This window comes from Rousettus aegyptiacus, unplaced genomic scaffold (assembly GCF_014176215.1).
Source record: "Rousettus aegyptiacus isolate mRouAeg1 unplaced genomic scaffold, mRouAeg1.p scaffold_m13_p_9, whole genome shotgun sequence".
Lineage (NCBI taxonomy): Eukaryota > Metazoa > Chordata > Mammalia > Chiroptera > Pteropodidae > Rousettus > Rousettus aegyptiacus.
Window position 1 is genome coordinate 73480733 of NW_023416312.1, and position 20556 is coordinate 73501288.

Sequence of the window (20556 nt, forward strand, 5' to 3'; positions counted from 1 at the left end):
TGACTTTTATTTTTTAGAGCAGTTTTAGGTTGACAAAATTGAGAGGAAAGGCTGGAGGATGGGTGAAAAAGGTGAAGAGGAATAAGAAGTACAAATTTCCAGTTATAAAATAGATAAGCCACAGTGATGTAATGTACAAAACAGGGAATATAGTCAATAATATTATAACTTTGCACAGTGATCAATGGCTAATGGACTTATCATGGTAATCATATTGCAAGGTATAGAAATGTCCAATCACTATGCTGTACACCCGAAACTAATATAGTATTGTATGCCAACTATACTTTTATTTAAAAAATATTTTTAATTAAGAGGAAAGTACAGAGATTTCCCATATGCCCCCTGTGTAGTTGCGTTTGTTAGAATTGAAGAACCTACATTGATACATCATAATCATCCAAGTCCATAATTTACCTTAGGGTTCACTCTTGGGGTATATTCTATGGGTTTGGAGAGATAGATGTATAATACATGTATCCATCATTATAGTACTATAGAGTATTTCCACTGCCCTAAAAATCCTGTGTACTCCGACTATTCACTTCTCTCCTCTCCCCCAAACCGTGGCAACCACTGATCTTTTTATTGTTTCCATAGTTTTCCAGAATGTCATATAATTGGAGCCACACAGTATATAGCTTTCTCACATTGGCTTTTTTCACTTAGTCATATGCATTTAAGGTTCCCCTGCCCCAATGTCTTTTCAAGGCTTGATAGCTCATTTCTCTTTCACACCGAATAATATTCCATTGTCTGGATGTACCACAATTTATTTATCCATTCACCTACTGAATGGTATCTTGTTTTTTTCCAAGTTTTGGCAATTATGAATAAAGCTGCTATAAACATCCATGTGCAGGTTTTTGTATGGACATAAGTTTTCGACTTCTTTGGGTAAATACCAAGATCTAATCTAATCAGCATGATTACTAGATCATATGTTAAGTGTATGTTTAGTTTACCTGTTGGAATGGCTATTGTCAACAAGACAAGTAATAACAAGTGTTGGAGAGCATGTGAAGAAAAAGGAACTATGGAAAACAGTAAAGAGTTTACTCAAAAAATTAAGAATAAGATTACCATATGACCCAGCAATCCCTCTTCTGGATATCTACCCAAAATATTTGAAAACATTTATTTGCAAAGATATGTATACCCCTATGTCCAATGCAGCAATATTCATGGTGGCCCAAGACATGGATGTCCTTCAATAGATGATTGGATAAAGAAGATATGGTATATATGTATACAATGGAATACGACTCAGCAATAAGAAAAGATGAAATACTGCCATTTCTGATGATAGTATTGAGAATGGATGGATCTTGAGAATATTATGCTAAAGAGAATGTCAGATGGGAAAAGTCAAGAACTATATGATGTCACTCATATGTGGGATATAAATCTAAAGGCAACAAATGAACAAGACAAACAAAAACTTAGACATAGCAAGTTTAGTGGTTACCAGAGGGAAAAGGGGGTGTGGGAGAGGTAGAAAAAGGCAAGGGGGTCAAATATATGGTGACAGAAGGTTTGACTTTAGTTGGTGAACACACAATGCAATATACAGATGAAGTATTATAGTATTGTACAACTGAAACCTATAACCAATGTCACCCCAGTAAATTTAATAAAATGTTTTAAAAATAATGTTTAGTTTTGTAAGAAACCGCCAAACTGTCTTGCAAAGTGGCTGTATCATTTTGCATTCTCACCAGCAATAAATGAGAATCCCTGTTGCTCCATATCCTCACCAGCATTTGGTGGTGCGAGTGTTCTGGATTTTTGCCATTCTGATATGTGTGTAGTGGTATCTCATGGTTTTTTAATTTTAATTTCCTTGATGACATATGATGTGGAGCATCTTTCCATGTGCTTATTTACCATCTTTATATCTTTGGTAGGGTATCTGTTAAGGTCTTTTGCTCATTTTGTAATTGGGTTGTTCTCTTATTGTTGAGTTTTAAGAGTTCTTTGTATATTTTGGATAATGATTGTGGTTCATTAGATGTGCCTTTTACAAATACTTTCTCCCAGGCTTATCTTCTCATTTTCTTGATTAATGCTCTTTTAAAATTATGTACTCCACCTTTTGCTTTGATAACATATGTATGTGATACAAAATCCAAAAGGTGCAAAGAGTATACCTTGAAGAGTAAGTCTTTCCCAATCTTTGTCCCTTGGCCTCCCAGTTCTCTGCAGAGACAACACTGTAGTTTCCAGTTTCTCACCTGACTCTTTCCAAAGATGGTCTATGCAAAGATATACATAAACATGTACATTTATGTTATTTTTGTTTTTAGATAACCAGCAGCATACTACATATATTCTTCTGCACCATTTTTCTCACCTACACATGTTTCTTGGAGATGATACCATATCGGTCCAGGTGGAGCTGCCACATATTTTAAAATAATGACACAGTATTCTATAGTATGATGTTATTTTTCTTTACCAGACCCCTATTGGTGGACATTTAGATTATGTTACTCCAGACCCCTATTGGTGGACATTTAGATTATGTTACTAACAGTGCTGCAAAAAAAAAAAATCCTTATAACATACATCGGTTCCCACATGGGCATATATATCCATAGAAGAAATTCCTAGAAGTAGGAATGCTTTGGTCAAAGGATTTGAGTTTTATATATTTATAAAGTATTGTTTATTTCAATACTTATGCAAAGAATGAACAACCTGAAATGCTGCCTCTGCTGTAAGGCCTCTGTGGAGTTTATCACAGAAACCATCAAGTACCTTGGCTTTGAAGTATTTGTCTTTCATCTTCATCTACTGCAAATTTGTTCCTTCTTTCCCCTAAATGTATTGAGCACATACTGCATGCCAGGCATGTTGGTAGGCTTTGGAGATAAAACCACAAACAAGACTGACATGGTCACTACCCTCATGGTATTTATCATCCGGGGAAGTCAGGGTAGTGGGGGGGAGTACACATGAAAGCAACAATTATACACCAAATCATTACAAAATGTGTCACATGCCATGAAAGACAAGTACAGGGTGACCAAAATGTTTACAAGGCTCTTGACTTTGGGGATCTGAGAAGACTTCCTGGAGGAAGTGATGTCTGTTTTGATCAATGAGAGAGACTAAGCTAGGCAGAATAAATGGCAGGTTTGAAGGCTTAGAGGCAGGAAGGAGTGTGCAATAGGGCCAACAGCATGGATTATAGGATGGAGAAAGGGTCTACAAGGGCATTTAATTCCAATTGCCTCACTTGACATTTGAAGAAACTAAGGTTCAAAGAACCAAATGAACTGGTCAAGGTTATATAGATGGTGGCAAAGCCAGGTCCTGGCTCCTCTGATTTTTTTTTTCAGATGATGATATGCTGCAAAATGCAACATGCGCATCCTAGGAGCCATAGATCAGAACTAGACATCTGAGATAATTGCCTGGGTTAGGGTGGAGGGAGTTTAAGTTCAGGTTCTTGTGACTAGCATTGTGACATGTCTATCGCTCTGTCCCAAATAAATGACTATAGTTTGGACAAATGGCAGTCTAGCATTCCAGTCTAGTGGATAGGTTCAGTATTCAGCATACTTGTCTCTTCTCCAGGTTAAGTTAAGAAATAATAATGATATTAATAATGGTGGTTACTTATATAGTGCTTGCTATATATCAAATGTTATTCTAAGCACTTCATATGTATTTAATTTTGACAACAATCCTATAAGTATTATTATTATCCCATTTTACAGATGAGGAACTTGAAGATCAGAAACGTCAAGGCAACTAGCTCAAGGTAACAGAGCTAGTGAGTGGCAAAGCAGGGACTCAGTCCAAGCAGTCTGGCTTTAGTGCCCATGTGCAAGCTAGTAGACTCAGGTCTGAGCCCTGAGCTGCCACGTGCTCAGGCACTGGTGGAGGGCCTACGCCAGTGATCCTCAACCTTGTGTACACATCAGAATCACCTGGGGAGCTTGCATCACCCTAGGTTGGTTAAATTGCCTTGTCTAGGGGCAGGCCCCAGTCATTGTTCTGAAAAGCTTCCCTGGTTAGCCTAATACAGCTAAGGGTTTAGAAGCACTTACAGCCTTACCATTCTCTTTTTCCTTTGGGGGTAAAGTCATGACACCTCATTCACATATTTGTGGATTATTCTGCTTGAATGGAAGCAGCCATTTATTTGGGACAGACTCAACTTCACACTTAACATTCCTTCCCAACCTATGCTCTCTGGGCATGACCAACACATTCCCATGCCCTAACCTTTTTAAAGTGCCCCTGTTTCCTTGTCTTAATTGATTTATCCCCACCCCACACCCCACCTGTTTATACTAGTGCTGTGGCACAGTCTATCTGGTACAAGTTATCTCAGTACACTATCTGGGCTGGCAGCCAGCAAGCTCATGGGGGTAGGCACTGGGCCTTCCTCACTATCCTAGTTCTTCAGGGTCTAGCACTCTTCATTGCACATATTAGGCACTCAGTAAATGTCAAACCAAATTCTCCTTAATATCAATGTCACTAGTAGGTTTTCCCAAATACAACTGTTTACCTGTAACCAGGTTCAAATAAGCCACATAGATGGTCATGAAATAAAAAAAAAATTAAAAGGCCAATATTTACTGAATGTTAGGTGTCAGGCATTACACCAAGTCACCAAGTACTTTACATGTTCCAGTTCATTTAATCTTCATAAAAGCCTCATGAAATGGTAGTATTATCTTATTAGTACTGTTTTTTAGATGATAAAATAGAGTCAGTGAAAGGATAAATCTCCCAAATCACAGAACATGAAACAAAGCATCAACTTAAATCTGGGTCTGTTTGATGCAGAATGAAGCTCTATCCCCACTAAGATATACTGTCTCCTAATGCCCATGACTGAGAATGCTGTCTTAGTCCTTGACAAGTTACCCACACATCATCATTGAATGTGGCTGACACAGCGTGTACACTGAATGTATTGTTTATGCAAGACTGGAGCTCATGGTGTGCTAGGAATAAATGCCTCTACAAGTGTCATACTAAACTGATATTCAGAACACAAAGGCAAGCATGTATTGCTGGTTGCCTCTTGCTATGGACTGGATGATTGTGTGCCCCCTAAATTAATATGTTGAAGCCCTAATCCTCAGTGTGATGGTATTTGGAGGTGGGGCCTTTGGTAGGTGATTAGGTCATGAGGGTGGATCCCTCATGAATGGGATCAGTGCCATTATAAGAAGAGACAGAGAGATGATCTCTCATTCCACCATGAGAGAACACAGCAAGAAGGTGGCTGTCTGCAAACCAGGAAGTAGGTTCTCACCAGACACCAAATCTGCTGGCAACTTGATCTTGGGCTTCTAAGCCTCCAGAACTGTAAGAACTGTTGTTTAAAGCACCCAGTCTATGGTATTCTGTTATAGCAGCTCAAACTGGTCTAAACAGGTATGGGGGGGGATTGATCAATTAAGAAATAGGGGCACTTTAAAAAGGTTAGGGGCATGTGCGTGTGTTGGTCATGCCCAGAGAGCATAGGTTGGGAAGGAATGTTAAGTGTGAAGTTGAGTCTGTCCCAAATAAATGGCTGCTTCCTTTCAAGCAGAATAATCCACAAATATGTGAATGAGGTGTCATGACTTTACTGTATATTAATAGTCATTCTAAGCCCCTAGAATAGGAAGAGCCCTGTGGCAGCCATTCTCTGCCATCATGTTGGCCCACGGCATGGCATCCAGAGTCCAGACCTGAGACTCTGGCTACTTTCACTAGAACATGTATTTCCTGATAACTAAATTACTTCATTCTACTTTCTATTTCTTGCCAGGCTCAGAGCCCCTACCTTCCCCACTGTGGAGGAGTAGATGTTCATTTCTCAGGCGCCATGGACTGCTTCCAGCAGACAGTGAAGGCCCGAGGGGTATTGGGACTCTGGAATGGATTGGCAGCCAATTTATTGAAGGTGAGAGGAGTGGTCAGTCTCTACTGCTTCTCTGTCTCTTCTAGTTTTAACCTGTTATTTTGCCACTCCCCCTATAGTTTGCATGGACACATCCCCTCTAGCATTGATGGTAGCACAAGGCCCACTAGTACAGGCTGGCTGTCAGCAATGAAGAAAGTGGACCCTGTGCAGTGTTGAGACATCTGATACTCCACCCCAGAGGAACTGAGCATTTAGTGTAGAGGTTCCTACTATGGGGGCTCTTAGACTCCTAAGGGGAACCTAAACTCCTACCCTAAAATTGTATGCAGAAATTCATATGTGTGTGCATATGTGCTTCTCTCTGGTGAGAGGATCATAGCTTTCATCACATTCTCAAAACAATTCCATGACAATGAAAAAGAAAAGGTTAAGAACTCTGGATTAACCTTGCACAAGTTAACACACAGATGGTTCCAATCAAGACAAGCACACATTGACGGGAAGTGTCAGGTTATCTATGTGCGTATTAACCCAGACCCATGTTCTCTTAGGCCCTTCAACTGTTCTGCCATTCTTCATCCCCCCACACATCATCATCCTTGATTCCAAAAAGAATGATCATGTTATCTTGTCCAAAGCCTTTAACTCAGTTTGCCCTGACCCAAGTTGATTTCAGATGTATTGATTTTTCTTTTAAGATTTTAACATGATTTTCATTTTCTTTTTAAACAGATAGTTCCATATTTTGGAGTTATGTTTGGCATTTTTGAGTTCTGCAAGAGAATCTGTCTTTACCAAAATGGCTACATTGTGTCTCCTCTGAGCTATAAACTGACCCCAGGGGTGGATCAGAGCTTGAAACCCCAGGAATTACGGGAATTAAAGAAATTCTTCAAAACTGGAAAATTAGAGTCTAGAAAACCAACTCTTTAAAAGCAAATGGAACTAAAAGTGCACTGACTGAAGGCATATTGCAATCACAGATAAATGTCGCCTCATAATTACACATGAATGGAGAAATGGTAACAGTCAGCCATATGCCACCTCTAAACTCCAAACCGATGTCCCTGGGAACAACTTTGTCACTTGGTTTCCTAACATGACATTCCACCAATTTTATAACAGTAATGATATGTGTCATTTATACAACACCAAAGAAACGGCATTGCCATGATACCTCACAGTAACGTGTAGTTGAAGTGGCTGACCAGAGACCATGTCGTGTGCTCAGTCACAGGGTCATAGTTTGCACTAACCCACATCAGCCTAGATTTGCTCAATCTGACCTAAGACTTCCCAATGTAATCATTGTGGAACTCAAAGTCTTTGCTGACTTGAGTGCACACACCACAGTGTAAATTATGCCTTATCAGAAGCTAAATGGAAATGTTTTGACATTTAAAAATTATCACTATCATAGTAGAACCATCCTTTATTCAAACTTGAAGCATCCCAGGCTTAGAATCTTGTGTTACAAGAAGGAATTTTTTACCATGACTTCATAATTATGCCCCAAAAGACCTTCTTCCAGTTGAAGTCATGCATACTTTAAGTGGCCTAAATTCTCTGTCTTTTTAACTTGCTTTGCAAGCCTACACTGAAAATAAATTATTTAGTCAACTTAAGTTATTCTTACAAGATGTCCCAGTTGCCTAGAAAGGATCAAATAGAACATTTGACACACATACCAAAAAAAAAAAATGTAACTGAACAAGTACTTCGAACTAATCATCTCTACTCAATTTTTAAAAAATCAAATTTTGGATCATTCCACCTTGGGGATTCTATGTCAAATTTATATAACTGAATGCCTATCTATGCATTAAAAAAATGATGTCTAACATTAAGATGATAATTTATACACACAGGCTTTCAGTATGTTGAAAGTATTTTTCCCTATTAAATTTATTTTCCAAAGAAAAATGGCTTGTTGGTCATTTATTACTAATCTGAGTTATAATATATATAGTTAAATATATACTGACCAAAATCTTTAAACTCTCCTATTGAAATATACCAAAATAACTCATTTTTCAAACTGCTGTAGCAGATTGTGTTTTATGCAGACTAACAGTTAATACGCACATGAAAATTTCATCTATAGCCCAATCTGTTAGAATTTGGAGGATGGTAAACTCTTTACCCAAGATGACTAGCTCGTTTTATACTCTTTATTATCCTTGAGATAAACAACTTTTTTAAAGTTCTGAAAACTGCAAAAAAATTTTAAACTTTTTTACTAAGTCTAAAATCCTTACCTAAGGTTACTTACATCCTATCAATATATCTTCTGTGTATTCTTCCACAGGTATTATGAGATAGATAACTAAGTTATTGCTACTGCCACACCCGGGAATATTTTCTGATCTGCAGTTTTATTTTTTTTAATAAAGTAGGGAAAAGCATATGTCTCATTTTTCTAATTTCAAAACAACTATTAAAACTAGTTCTAGTCTACAGCCATGCCACCCTGAACAAGCCCAATCCTGTCTGATCTCATGAAGCTAAGCGGGGTCAGGCCTGGTTAGTACTTGGGTGGGAGACCACCTAGGAAGACCAGGTGCTATAGGTGTAAAAAAATCAAAAATAAGGGATTGTAAGCTGACAAGGCCCTTGCAGTCTGTGAGGTCAACCAAGGGTTGTCTTGCCTAAAAAATTTTGAAATAATAATAATAATAATAATAATAATAATAATAAAGCTTTAGTTCTGTTCCTAAAATGAACTTCCAGCTACTTGCATTATTCTCAGAGGTATGAAAAGAGTGTTCTGCTTTATGTCTGGCAGTGTGCACCAAAGTGGACTAAGTACTTTAGGAGGATTATAAAGTGTGATGCAGTTTTGACCTAGGAGTAACTTACAGTCTTAAAGAACAAAACTTACCTGCATACATGAAATAAGTATGATTACAAAGCAAATATGAGCAAAGGCATGATAATATGGTAACAACGGTTTACAACAGGGGTCCCCAACCCCCGGGACATGGACCAGTAATGGGTCCAAGGCCTGTTAAGAACAGCTGCACAGCAGGAGGTGAGTGTCAGGCAAGAAAGCAAAGCTTCTACTGTATTTGCAGCTGCTCCCCAGCACTAGCCTCAGCTCCAACTCCAATCATCAGGCATTAGATTCTCATAGGAATACTGGTCCCTGGTGCCAAAAAGGTTGTGGACCGCTGGTTTACGAGATTGCTAAGAGGCTTTATGTATACTGGATAAATGAATAACAGGATCATCGGATGAGAGGGACCAATAATGAGCAGGTGATGAGTCTTGAATAAGCTTTGAAGGAAGTGAGAGGATATTAGTTGGTAAAAAATAAGTTGGAGGGCATTGCAGGTTGAAGGCAGGTCCTATGCAGTGTCACAGAGATAGAAGCAAGGAAAAGGTGTTTGGGATATAGAGTAAGAAGACTAGCTTCACGCACTTATTCAACTGCTGGGCACTCTACTACATAAGTTATATAAGGTCCTTGCCCACATGGCGCTTAGATTCTAGTGAAAGCAGCAGTCAATAAAGAAATAAATGAATCAACAAATTAGGTAATTATAGACTAATATTATCAGAAAAATAAACAGGGTGCTTTATTAGAGAAATATGTGGGAATGAGGGAAATATTTTAAATTAGAGAGCCAGGGAAAGCTATTTTAAGAGGTGACATTTGAGATGAGACCTAGAGGGTGAAACAGAGCCAACCATGGAAAGAACAAGGAAGAGCACTCTTGGCCGAGAAAACAGAAGGTACCAAAGTGGTGCTGGTAGTGGGAAAAGACTTAGTAAACAGAAAAGAGGTGAGATTAGCCAAAGGGTGGTGAGTGAGAGAGTATAGGAAATGAGGTTGGATAGAGGGCCAGATCATATGTGGCCATCTAGGCCATAGTAAGAAGTTAGATTTTACTCTAAATGCAGTGGGGAGTCATTGAAATCTTTTATACAGAGAAACACACAATCTGATTTTCATTTTTAAAATTTCCCTCTGGCTGTTGTGTGGATAATAGATTGGAGAGAAGCGAGGCCGTGAGTAGGAGGATCAGTTAAGAGACTATTACAAAGTCCAAGTAAGACATGACGGCTTGGACTAGAATGAGAATAGTAAAGATGGAAAGAAGTGAAAAGGTTCAAGACATATTTGGAGTTGGATTCAGCAGGATTTGCTGAGTGACTGAACGCCTGGAATAAAAGGAAGGAATCAAAATGGCACCTAGGTTTTTGGCTTTCAATTTAATTAACAAGATAGGTAATGTTGACTTTTGCTAATATGGGTAAGACTGGTAAGGGCCAGAGTTTGGGTGAAGAAGGAATTAAAAGGTCTCTTTTGGGGAGGGAGGAGGTTGTTGGGGTAAAAGGGCTCAAATACGTGGTAACAGAAAAATCTAACTGGGGGAGTGAACACAATGCAATATAAATATAATTTACTGTTAAATTGTACACTTGAAACTTATTGGATTTCATTAACCAATGTCACCATAATAGAAACAAATAAATGTCTGTCTGTCTGTCTGTCTCTTTTGGACATGTTAAATTCAAAATGCCCCAAAAGACATCCAAGTAGACAACTGTCTGTGTAATTGTCCAAACCAGTTGTGGTAGACAGAAGAATGACCTCCCCAAGGGAGTCCACATCCTAATCCCTAGGACCTATGAACATTTACCCTACATTACAAACGGGACTCTGCAAATGTGGTTAAGGTGAAGGATATTCAGATGGAGAGATTATCTTAGTTTACCTAGGCAGGCTCATCTAATCACATGAGTCCTTAAAAGTGGAAGACAGAGGTGGAAGAGGTGGTCAGAGAGACTAAGGACAGAACAACAAACAGAAGAAATGGGGCATGAGAAGAATATGACTCACTGTTGCTGGCTTTGAAGAAAAAACTGTCCAGGAGCCAAGAAATGAGGATGGCCTCTAGAAGCTGAGAATAACCCTGAGCTGACTGCCAGTAAGGAACTGGGGACTTCAGTCTTACGACCACAAGGAACTGAACTCAGCCAACAACCTGAATGAGCCAAGAAATAGACTTCCTGACAGCTTCCAGAAAGGGTTGCAGTCCAGTCAGATTTTAGTCCAGTGAGATTCACATCAGACTTCTGATCTCCATAATTGTAAGATAATAAATCTGTGTTGCTTAAGTCACTGAGTTCGCAGTAATTTGTTATAACAGCAATAAAAAACTAATGTATCAGAACAGTATTAATAATACTATCAGGATAATAAGCATAAACCAGAACTGTGCTGGGTAAACTGGGACAAGTCTAGAGTTCAGGAGAACATGGTGGCTGGAGACAGAAATTTGGGCATTCAAAGCAATAGACTGAATGAGACCACCAAAGTAGTGGATGGGAAGAAACTCCTAGGGCAGGGGGAAGCAACAAAAATGACATTGAGGAGACAGTGGCTAAAGAAAGGCCTCAAAATGTGGAAGAACTAGAACTTTTACCCTGCTGTTGGGGATGTAAAATGGTACAATCATTTTACAGTCTGGCAATTCCTCAAATGACTCTACACAGAGATCCCATATGACCCAGCAATTCCGCTCCTAGATATATACACCAGATAAATGAAAACATATGTCCACATCAAAATTTGTACAGGCATGTTTATAGCAGTATCATTCAGAATAGGCAAAAAGTGGAAATGACTCAAATGTAATATATCCATATAATGGAACTACTTAGCAATTGAAAGGAATTGACTACTGATACACAAAAAAGCATGGATGAAATCTAAAAAATATATATGTATATCGAGTGAAAGAAGCCAGAACTTTATGATTCCATGTATATGAAATTCTAGGAAATACAAACTAATCTACAGTGACGAAAAGCAGATCAATGATTGCTTAGAGAGAGAGGAAGGGATTACAATGGGGAGCAAGAAAATTTAGGATGGTGATTAATACATTCACTATCTTAACTGTGATAATTTTATAGGCGTATACATATGTAAAAAACTTACCAATTCTATCCTTTAAATATGTACAGTTTTATTGTGTGATAATTACACCTCAATTTGTTTAAGTTACTTCAAGGCTAGATTCCATCAAATGCTTTCTAACCCTGCTGCAGAGAGGCCAGAAATGAAATCCTTGAGGGAGGAAGAGAAAAGGGCTTTAAATGCTAAGCAAGGAGGAATCACTGGTTTCTTGAGCAAGATTGTTCCAGAAACTGAAGTGAGAGACTAGAAACTCGAGCAGAATTGGCCTACAATGAGCCTTGTTTTCTCCTCAGTAATTGCACTGCAAACACAAGTGTAACGTGATGGTCTTCCATTTCACAAATGCAAGCCAGGTCTGAAAACTTAGGATGCTTGATCTGGGCACCTCTTAGAGACTCTAATCCTGCTTATAGAGCCTCTGATATGGTTACCAGATTATAGGTAAGGCCCTTACCAGGGACAGAGAACTGGTTTACCACTTATGCAGGAGTGGAATGATTGGTCATTAAAACTCAGAATTGGGCAACCTAAGTTGGTATTTTTCTTAGTATTAATAAAATCTAGCATGTATTAAATGCTTGCTATGTACCAGCTCTGTACATATATTACCCACAGTGTGTGTGTGTGCGCGTGTGTGTGTGTGTGTGTAAAATCTTCCTAAAGTACTTCAAGGTATAGGTACTACTGTCATTCCCATTTTATACCTGAAGACATTGAAGTTTGGAGAGGTTAAGGAACTTACCCAAGGCCTGACAGAAAGTGGCAGAGCCAGAATTTGAACTCAAGCAGTCTGGCTCCAGAGCCCACCCTGTTGATCACTGAGTTAAATTAATTCTCTCTTCTTATTTTGTCCCAGATTCCCAAACTCAAATGCTCAAATCCAATTCAGTCTTACAGATACAAAAGAATAGAGCCAAAGAATCTCACAATTGGAGTGGAGTAGAACTCTCTTCCCAGCCAACACAGCAATCTCCTCTGCTGTGTCCCTGACAAGTGGCCATTCCACAACTCTTAAAATTTCCAGCAACAAGTAGTTAGCAACCCATTCTACACTTAAGGAGCTAATATTTTAGAAAGTTATTTCTTGTTCAGCTGAAGTCTACCTTCATGAAACCTCCACCAGCTGGTACTGATTTCATATAGAACATCCCATTCTCTTCTACCTGACAGTCCTTCAATTATAGAGACATCTAGGATGTCCCTCCTCACCCAAAGCTCATTCCTAGTTAAATATCTCTCATGCAGCCATTTCTCATATGACGTGATTTACAGGCACTTCCTTTTCCTGACTGCCTTCTTTGAATGTGCCAGTTTGTTAATGTCCTCTTAAACATGGCATCCAGAAGTAAGCATAAAGCCCTACAGGTTGGCTAGCAGAGGTCCAAGTGGGACTGAAAGTCCCCCTGATCTGTTAATCATCATCCTTTTGGCCCGACTCAATACTCATGAGCATTTTCTGGCATTGTCAACTCACAGTCAACTAAGACCCTCAGTTTTCAATTAACTATCGTTAAGTTCTAGCTCCTCATCCTTAAATGTTCTGCATTAAATAGAGCATTAGAATCTTTTATTATGGTCCTTCCCATTGTGTAAGCCTGGGTTTATTCTGGCCTTAGCCATTCTGACGCAGTTCCTAGAGGTCTGACACATTTTGGTCTTCATCCTTGAAAGCCTAACCCTCCCTTTTTAATTTCTCACTGGAATTTTTTCCAAATTGTACAGGTCTGAATCATATCTTTGGAATATCTTGTGCTCTTGAGCTATCTTTCTGTTTTGGTGTTTGGCCAGATCATATTTATCATTTTTCTGATATTTTAACATCTACCTCTCTTTCTGTGTCTCTCACTCACTCACACATGTGCATGCACATTTGTTAACCTATCTGACCATGCCTGGCACTCTTGTTTAACAGATCCTGATGGCACGCTCAGTTTCCCCAAGATTCTTGTCACTTTTACTTTGCCAACCATATCTTCCCTATTTATTGTCAGGATTAAGCCCACTTTAGCAATCTACCTCTCTGCTTCTTCAGACTTCTGAGAACTATAGTTATCAGCAAGAGAATCAAGAATTTACACAGTGTATAGCTTTCAGGAATTGAATGTAGGCTGTTTACTGTATACTTTTTAGTACCTTTAAAATTTTTGAACTTTGTGAACATATTACCTATGCATAAAATAAATAATATTTAAGCTAAAAAAATTTATCCAGTGTATTGCTATTACAATAATGAACCTTCCAGTAAATACTTGATGGTTTATATCTCTGATCACCATTTTCTCGCCTATGTGATGGTCTTAAGAAGCACTATTCAGGGCTTTTATCTATCTAGTCAGTCTCTTGTATACTTTCACAACTACAAGCACTTTAATTTCTCCCTGTCATTTTCATTAAATGTTTTCCCCCTCAAGCTAATCAATTACTGGCGATATCTTCTTGATATATTACTATTACTCTGCTCTCCTTTTATATAGTACCTCTCTGAATGGGTTTATCCTTTATTTTCCAGATGCCAGTCAGAAGTCCCATTCTACCAAGTTTGAATAATACCTATAAAACTGTGTTTTCCTGCTCATATTAACATTTTACATTCACTTTATTAACCATAGTCTGGGTATTGGTATGTAGGTAACTGAGACCACAAGTATCATTTCTGACACTCTTCCTTTTCTTGAGAATTACTAGGCACTGCCTTAGCTTTAGTTCCTTTCTTAATTACACTTGTAATTTACATAGCTTCCAGAAACACGGTAGTACTAACACAGCCCCTACTCTGCCTCACTGGAGGAGTTCATTTTTAATGAATTGACCAGCCATATATGTAATTATCAACATCATTATCATTAATATTAGTCTCTATTTTCCTGGGCTCTTGCTACTGGTTTCTTTTTTTTTATTTTTTTTAACCTTTAGACATAAAAATTTGACCCCAAAAAACAGTATAAAGAATTTCCATATATCCTTCACTCTTCTCCAAATGTTAACATCTTACATAACCACTGTAACTAAGAATAGTATTGGTAGAATACTATTAATGAATCCACAGATATTCAAATTTCATCAGTAGTACCACCAATGTCTTTCCTGGTCCAGGATCTAGTACAGGATTCTATATTGTCATTAATCTGTCATTCTCTTTAGTCTCCTTTAATCTGTGATGGTCTTCCTTTTTCATGACCTTGACACTTTTGAGAACATCTGACTCCTTGAAGTATACCTGGTCATAGACAACTAGGAGAGCTCCAGCTGACAGTGGATTTGGAAAAATGCCAACTCATGGCATGAAGTTGCTTTTAAATGACCCATAATGTATTTCATCTTCAGTAAAACTACACTTAGGTACCCAAAGACTTAGAAGGGACAAATTCCATGTAATTATTTGATTATCTTTTTGTGGAGAGATGGAAATCTGACAGAACAATAAATGCAGAAGTACTTGAAACAATAAAATGGAACTGTGATGAAACACAATAAGGACATCATACTTAAAGGGAGTAACAGATGTGGCCAGTGAGAGGTAGAAAAAGGTTAGATGAGTGATAGCCAGGCATTTCAAAGAGTAATTAACATTTGAATAAAAATGCATTAATCAGGATGTCAAGGTTCAAATTAGAAAGGTTTTGAATTTTATTTTGAAATGTATTCTAAAAACCACCTCCCTCTAAATAAAATGCTCTGTAAATTTTTGCTTTAGCCGTTAATTCTCTCCCTAGCAGTAGTAGAGGAGTGACTATCACTTTCAGAGAATATACTCTATCGTTCTCTGAAACTGTACAGTAAGGTCATTTCTATATCCAGATGCATCATTGTTACAATCAGCTAATGAGAAAAGTAGCAGCCTCTTATGAACACAGGTCAAAGATATGCTCCAGAATCAACAAAGCTGGATTCAAACTCGCTCTGCTTGAACACTTGTGGTGTGTGCTAGGGTTCTTGGAAAGATTAACAAATTGCAAAGTATACTTAGAGGGACTTGACAATCCTGGAATTGGGTCCTTTGATAAAAAGTGAAAGAGAGCAAGAAAGTGAGGGATATGCCTCCTATGTCTTCAACATACTGGGCACCTAGGGTTCAGATGCAATTGCAAGTTTTCAACAGTTATCCTTATTTTTATAAACACTGTTGCTACACTCTTGACTCCTGTTCTGAACCTAAGAGAGTGCATTCAAACTAACAAGTAGGTTTTTAAGGACATGTGTGGCAAATGCTTACCCAGTGCAGGGATTAAGGGGCTCAGTAAGCACTTGTCCACTGACACAATGGCCTTCAATCTAATTCTAATGATTCCTCTAAACGTTTCTGGAGTTCAGGAATCTACTCAATCCAAGGGCCCTTTACCTGGAGTCCAGGCAGCCAAATGCCAACCTAGTTCACAGCCTCTTAACCTTACCTGTATGACCTCTATATTTTTGGCTTCCGACTAAAATCCTACCCCCAGCAGACGTGCAAACAGGGGTCTGGAGCACGTTGACAATGTCCCAGCTCTGCTGTTCCCCCAATTTCCTCCAGCTTCTGACAAAGCTTCAGGGCAGTGCCAGGTCTACAGTGTGAGGCACTTGCCTTGGCACAAATTTTAAGTGGAAGCTGAATAACTTAGTAACTACTGATTTTTAATGCACTATTTCAAGAACTGAAAAGTAATGCAAAAATCAGGTTACCCCACGCCCCATTCGACTCCCACACTTGCATGACTCTCATTTGTCTCACCCTAATCCCAGGCCTTGAGCTTCAATTAAACTTTACCAAAAAACAGGCGATGGGCTAGCGGGCTGTAGTTTGCCTGTACAAAATTCTTTAAATATTGCATGGAATATTATTTAATTACCAGGGTTTTTTTGTTTTCGTGCATTTTTTTGTTTTGTTTTGCTTTTTGTTTGTTTGTTTGTTTTGCACCCCCTTAAATCCTGCGCCTCACCCTTGTCCCGGCCATGCTCCAGAGGCTTTTGTCCAGGTACGTGATCTCGGCGCTGCTCCACGCTCGCAGGCTTCTCCTGGGGTCCAGTGTCGCGATGCTGGGTATTCCCTGGGGCCGCTCCTCCCTCTAGCCAGGTCAGGTGCTGCGCAGCAAGCGGGTGGCGCGGAGCGCGGCCCTGGCCTCGACTCCGCGGCTCCTCCCCCCATCACCACCCCCCGCCAGCGCCGAGCCACTCAGCGGTCCCGCCGCCCGGCGCACCGCCGAGCCCGCCCCCGACGCCGGCCACCCGGGCGCCGGCTCCCCATATATAAATCGGCCATTTGCTCTGCTCCGCCCCAGAGCCTCCGAGTTCCAACCGGTTCCTAACCTAGTTCTGCAGTCGCCCGCCTTTTCTTCCTTTTCAACATGACAGATGCCGCTGTGTCCTTCGCCAAGGACTTCCTGGCAGGTGGAGTGGCTGCAGCCATCTCCAAGACGGCGGTAGCACCCATCGAGCGGGTCAAGCTGCTGCTGCAGGTACGTCCTGGGATCAGAAACCCTGACCACGAAGTGGGGGGGGGGGGCGAGGGGAGTCGCGCAGAAATCGGGGCCTCAGCGATGGAGGGGGACGAACTGTTTAAACAGGCCAGGGGAAGTGGCAGCGTGGGGGCCGGGGTGGTTGCAGAGGCGGACCAAAAGGCAAACTTAAAGAAGGTGCTTCAACGACGTGAAGTTCCGGACCTAGGAAGGGGTCGGGGGCGGAGGGAGGTAAAGAAGGCCGGGGCCTCGGCACCCTGGAGGCCGCAAACTCAGATGGGGCAGTCCGAGAATGCCTATCTCCCTGGGCCTTGGGGTCAAGGACAAAGCCTGAAAGCCGGCGCTTTCTCGAAAGAACACCTGGCCTTACCGAAGACCTCAAGGTCGCGGCAAGGAGATTACAGCCTTGCGGAGGCCACGCGGACGGTCGAGCGGCCGCGCTCCAGCCCCGCCTGGCCGGAAGCCGCCTCGGGAAGCGCGCGTGCCTGCTGCATCCGCCTCCGCGCAGCCGCCGGCGCGCCCCCGCGGCCTGCGTGCCTGTGCCGCGCGCTCGCCGGTTCCGGCTCTAGGGCGCGCCGGGACTGGTGGTGTGGGGGGTGCAGTGGCCCGCAGGTCACCTCTAGGAGAGGAGTGGGGGCGGAGCGGGAGGGAAGCAGCTCTGGAGAGCTGAGACGGAGGCCCTGGTCACCAAAGTGACCGCGCCCTACGTGGGACTCGTCTTAATACCTCTGAACCTGGGACTGACCTTTCTCCCACGTGTAAAGGTCATGGGTCCGCTTGAGAATGCCCCCTCTCCAACCAAAGGGGTGGAGGCTTAATGCCCCTGCTGGTGCAGATCACCTCATCCACCTATGACAGCATCTGAGTGTTAGGACGGTTGGGCCTACAATATAGAAGACTAGATGGAGGGAGGAAGCTAACCTTTTAAGCCGCGTTGAGACGATATATTCCTTTCCCTTTTCCCTTCTCCATGATTGTAACTCGTCTTTGTTGGCCTCTTTGTCTGTCAGGTGCAGCATGCCAGCAAGCAAATCACGGCAGATAAGCAGTACAAGGGCATTATAGACTGCGTGGTTCGTATCCCCAAGGAGCAGGGAGTACTGTCCTTCTGGCGTGGTAACCTGGCCAATGTCATCAGATACTTCCCCACCCAGGCTCTCAACTTTGCCTTCAAAGATAAATACAAGCAGATCTTCCTAGGTGGTGTGGACAAGAGAACCCAGTTCTGGCGCTACTTTGCAGGGAATCTGGCATCAGGTGGTGCCGCTGGGGCCACCTCCTTGTGTTTTGTGTATCCTCTTGATTTTGCCCGTACCCGTCTAGCAGCTGATGTGGGCAAAGCTGGAGCCGAAAGGGAATTCAAAGGCCTCGGTGACTGCCTGGTTAAGATCTACAAATCTGATGGGATTAGAGGCCTGTACCAAGGCTTTAATGTGTCCGTGCAGGGTATTATCATCTACCGAGCTGCCTACTTCGGTATCTATGACACCGCAAAGGGTAAGTGCTGTGTGCTTTGAACCTGTGTTCTTATGAGACACTTTAAAAGATGATTATGCCATCCTAAGTTTCCAAGAGCCAGAGATTTTTTTTTGTAACCACTTAAGGCATCCAAGGTCATCCAGTACAATCCTTGTGTACAGATAAGTTAGTTAGGGAGACATGGAAAACAAGTAGGTAAAACTGCTTTCTGGTAAAGGTGTCTCTTTCTTATTCTCAGGAATGCTTCCAGACCCCAAGAATACACACATCTTCGTCAGCTGGATGATTGCACAATCCGTCACCGCGGTGGCCGGGTTAACTTCCTATCCATTTGACACTGTTCGTCGTCGCATGATGATGCAGTCAGGGCGCAAAGGAAGTAAGTTCTGCTTGAGCAGAAGATGAAGACGTGGGCATGGGGCATAGGGATGCACTAGTGATTCCTGACTTGAAAAATGGCAGTCTGTTCAGAATGATGGTGCTTAAATGGTATGAGAGGTTAAGTCCAATGGGTAGTCTATGAATGAGGGTGCTTAAATGGTATGAGAGGTTAAGTCCAATGGGTAGTCTACACATTGCTGTTCTGTTGTCACAGCATTAATATTTCAGTATTGCCCACACTGATGTGTAAAATGTTGGCTTTTAAAAAATTGACATTAGCTCTTAGAGGTGGGGCCCTGGTTTAGTCCCGTAAATCTTAGGACTTTAATCAGCCTTTCCTGACCAACTCCATGTCACTATTCTTTGCAGCTGATATCATGTACACGGGCACGCTCGACTGCTGGAGGAAGATTGCTCGTGATGAAGGAAGCAAAGCTTTTTTCAAGGGTGCGTGGTCCAATGTTCTCAGAGGCATGGGTGGTGCTTTTGTGCTTGTCTTGTATGATGAAATCAAGAAGTTCACATAAGTTATTTCCTAGTCTTTTTTTCCCCTGTGAACAGGCATGTTGTGTTATGTAATATATCTTTGAGCATTCTTGACAGACTGTTGGCTATTTATCAGTGGCAACTATTTACTGGTTGAAAATGGGAAGCAATAATATTCATCTGACCAGTTTTCTCCTAAAGCTATTTCCATGATGATCATGATAATGATGGGACTCAATTATATTTTTTATTTCAGTCACTCCTAATAAATAATAAATTTGAAGAAATAAAAAGTATCTGAAATACAATTTTGTTTGTGTGTGGTTTATTTTCTTATAAAAATATATTTTATAATTTAGTAAGTGCTACATTTGAGGAAGTGCTGCATGTTTAATAAATGCTACAGTATCTCCTGAGATTTGTCGAGCTTTCTTTAAAACCAATCTTAAAGCCATCCACTTATCAAAGAATAGCTTGGTTGTGTGACCAACATTCCCAGTACCTTTGCAAAATGAAATTCAGGCCCACTGCATTCAAAACCATTGGTTCATGGCCTGTGGATGGTCATAGCTGAATGAGCTTTCTCCAATAAGTAAATGATATACACCTTTCCTAGTCCTATAGTTATTAATCAAGAAATATAAGCTGAAATGTTCACTTTTAAATGCTTGTATTATTCAAACAAAAAATTGTAAAATAGAAGGTAACAGCAATTTTCATCCAGTTGCTTTGCCCCATCCAACTTCACCTGGCTCAAGCCATTTTAATTTAATCCCATTCAAAGCAGAGGATTAGAGCTGGCACAGTTAACGCAGTGCTGAGATTGCAGTGCTGTTAAGATTACAGGGAGAGCTGGGCAACTGCCATGACCTCAAAACTCATTTTACAAAGGAAATGTATCTGCATTTTGTTGAAAGTGCTAATGTTAATCAGCCCAGTCAATGGAGGTCGTTTATGTTTCTTCTGGATAA

The 20556-nt window shown here is 40.8% G+C and overlaps 3 protein-coding genes and 1 pseudogene across 3 annotated transcripts in view; 3 read left to right on the forward strand and 1 right to left on the reverse strand.

The window, feature by feature from the left end:
• Positions 1-7801, forward strand: part of SLC25A43 (solute carrier family 25 member 43) — a 31443-nt gene extending 23642 nt beyond the window's left edge. The window contains exons 4-5 of the mRNA XM_016137183.2: positions 5783-5917; positions 6611-7801. Of these exons, the coding sequence (XP_015992669.2) occupies positions 5783-5917; positions 6611-6811 (336 nt within the window). The 3' untranslated portion in view covers positions 6812-7801. The remainder of the gene's footprint in view (positions 1-5782; positions 5918-6610) is intronic.
• The window catches only part of LOC107506457 (A-kinase anchor protein 17B), a 145926-nt gene extending 129054 nt beyond the window's left edge, over positions 1-16872 (reverse strand). The window contains exon 1 of the mRNA XM_016137156.2: positions 16724-16872. The gene's annotated coding sequence lies outside the window, so the exon portion shown is untranslated. The remainder of the gene's footprint in view (positions 1-16723) is intronic.
• LOC118608040 lies at positions 8331-8450 on the forward strand (annotated as a pseudogene).
• Positions 16873-17026: 154 nt separating the features above from the next.
• On the forward strand, positions 17027-19893 carry SLC25A5 (solute carrier family 25 member 5). The gene is made up of 4 exons (XM_016137224.2): positions 17027-17239; positions 18250-18736; positions 18957-19097; positions 19469-19893. The coding sequence occupies exons 1-4, from the start codon at positions 17129-17131 to the stop codon at positions 19624-19626; spliced, it is 897 nt and encodes a 298-aa protein (XP_015992710.2). The 5' UTR covers positions 17027-17128; the 3' UTR covers positions 19627-19893.
• Positions 19894-20556: the final 663 nt, after the last annotated feature.

Coding starts and splice junctions, on each gene's coding strand:
- SLC25A5 (XM_016137224.2), top strand. CDS start 17,129: ATGACAGATGCCGCTGTGTCCTTCGCCAAGGACTTCCTGGCAGGTGGA. Junction 18,737..18,956: donor TATCTATGACACCGCAAAGG/GTAAGTGCTGTG, acceptor TCTTATTCTCAG/GAATGCTTCCAGACCCCAAG. Junction 19,098..19,468: donor GCAGTCAGGGCGCAAAGGAA/GTAAGTTCTGCT, acceptor TATTCTTTGCAG/CTGATATCATGTACACGGGC.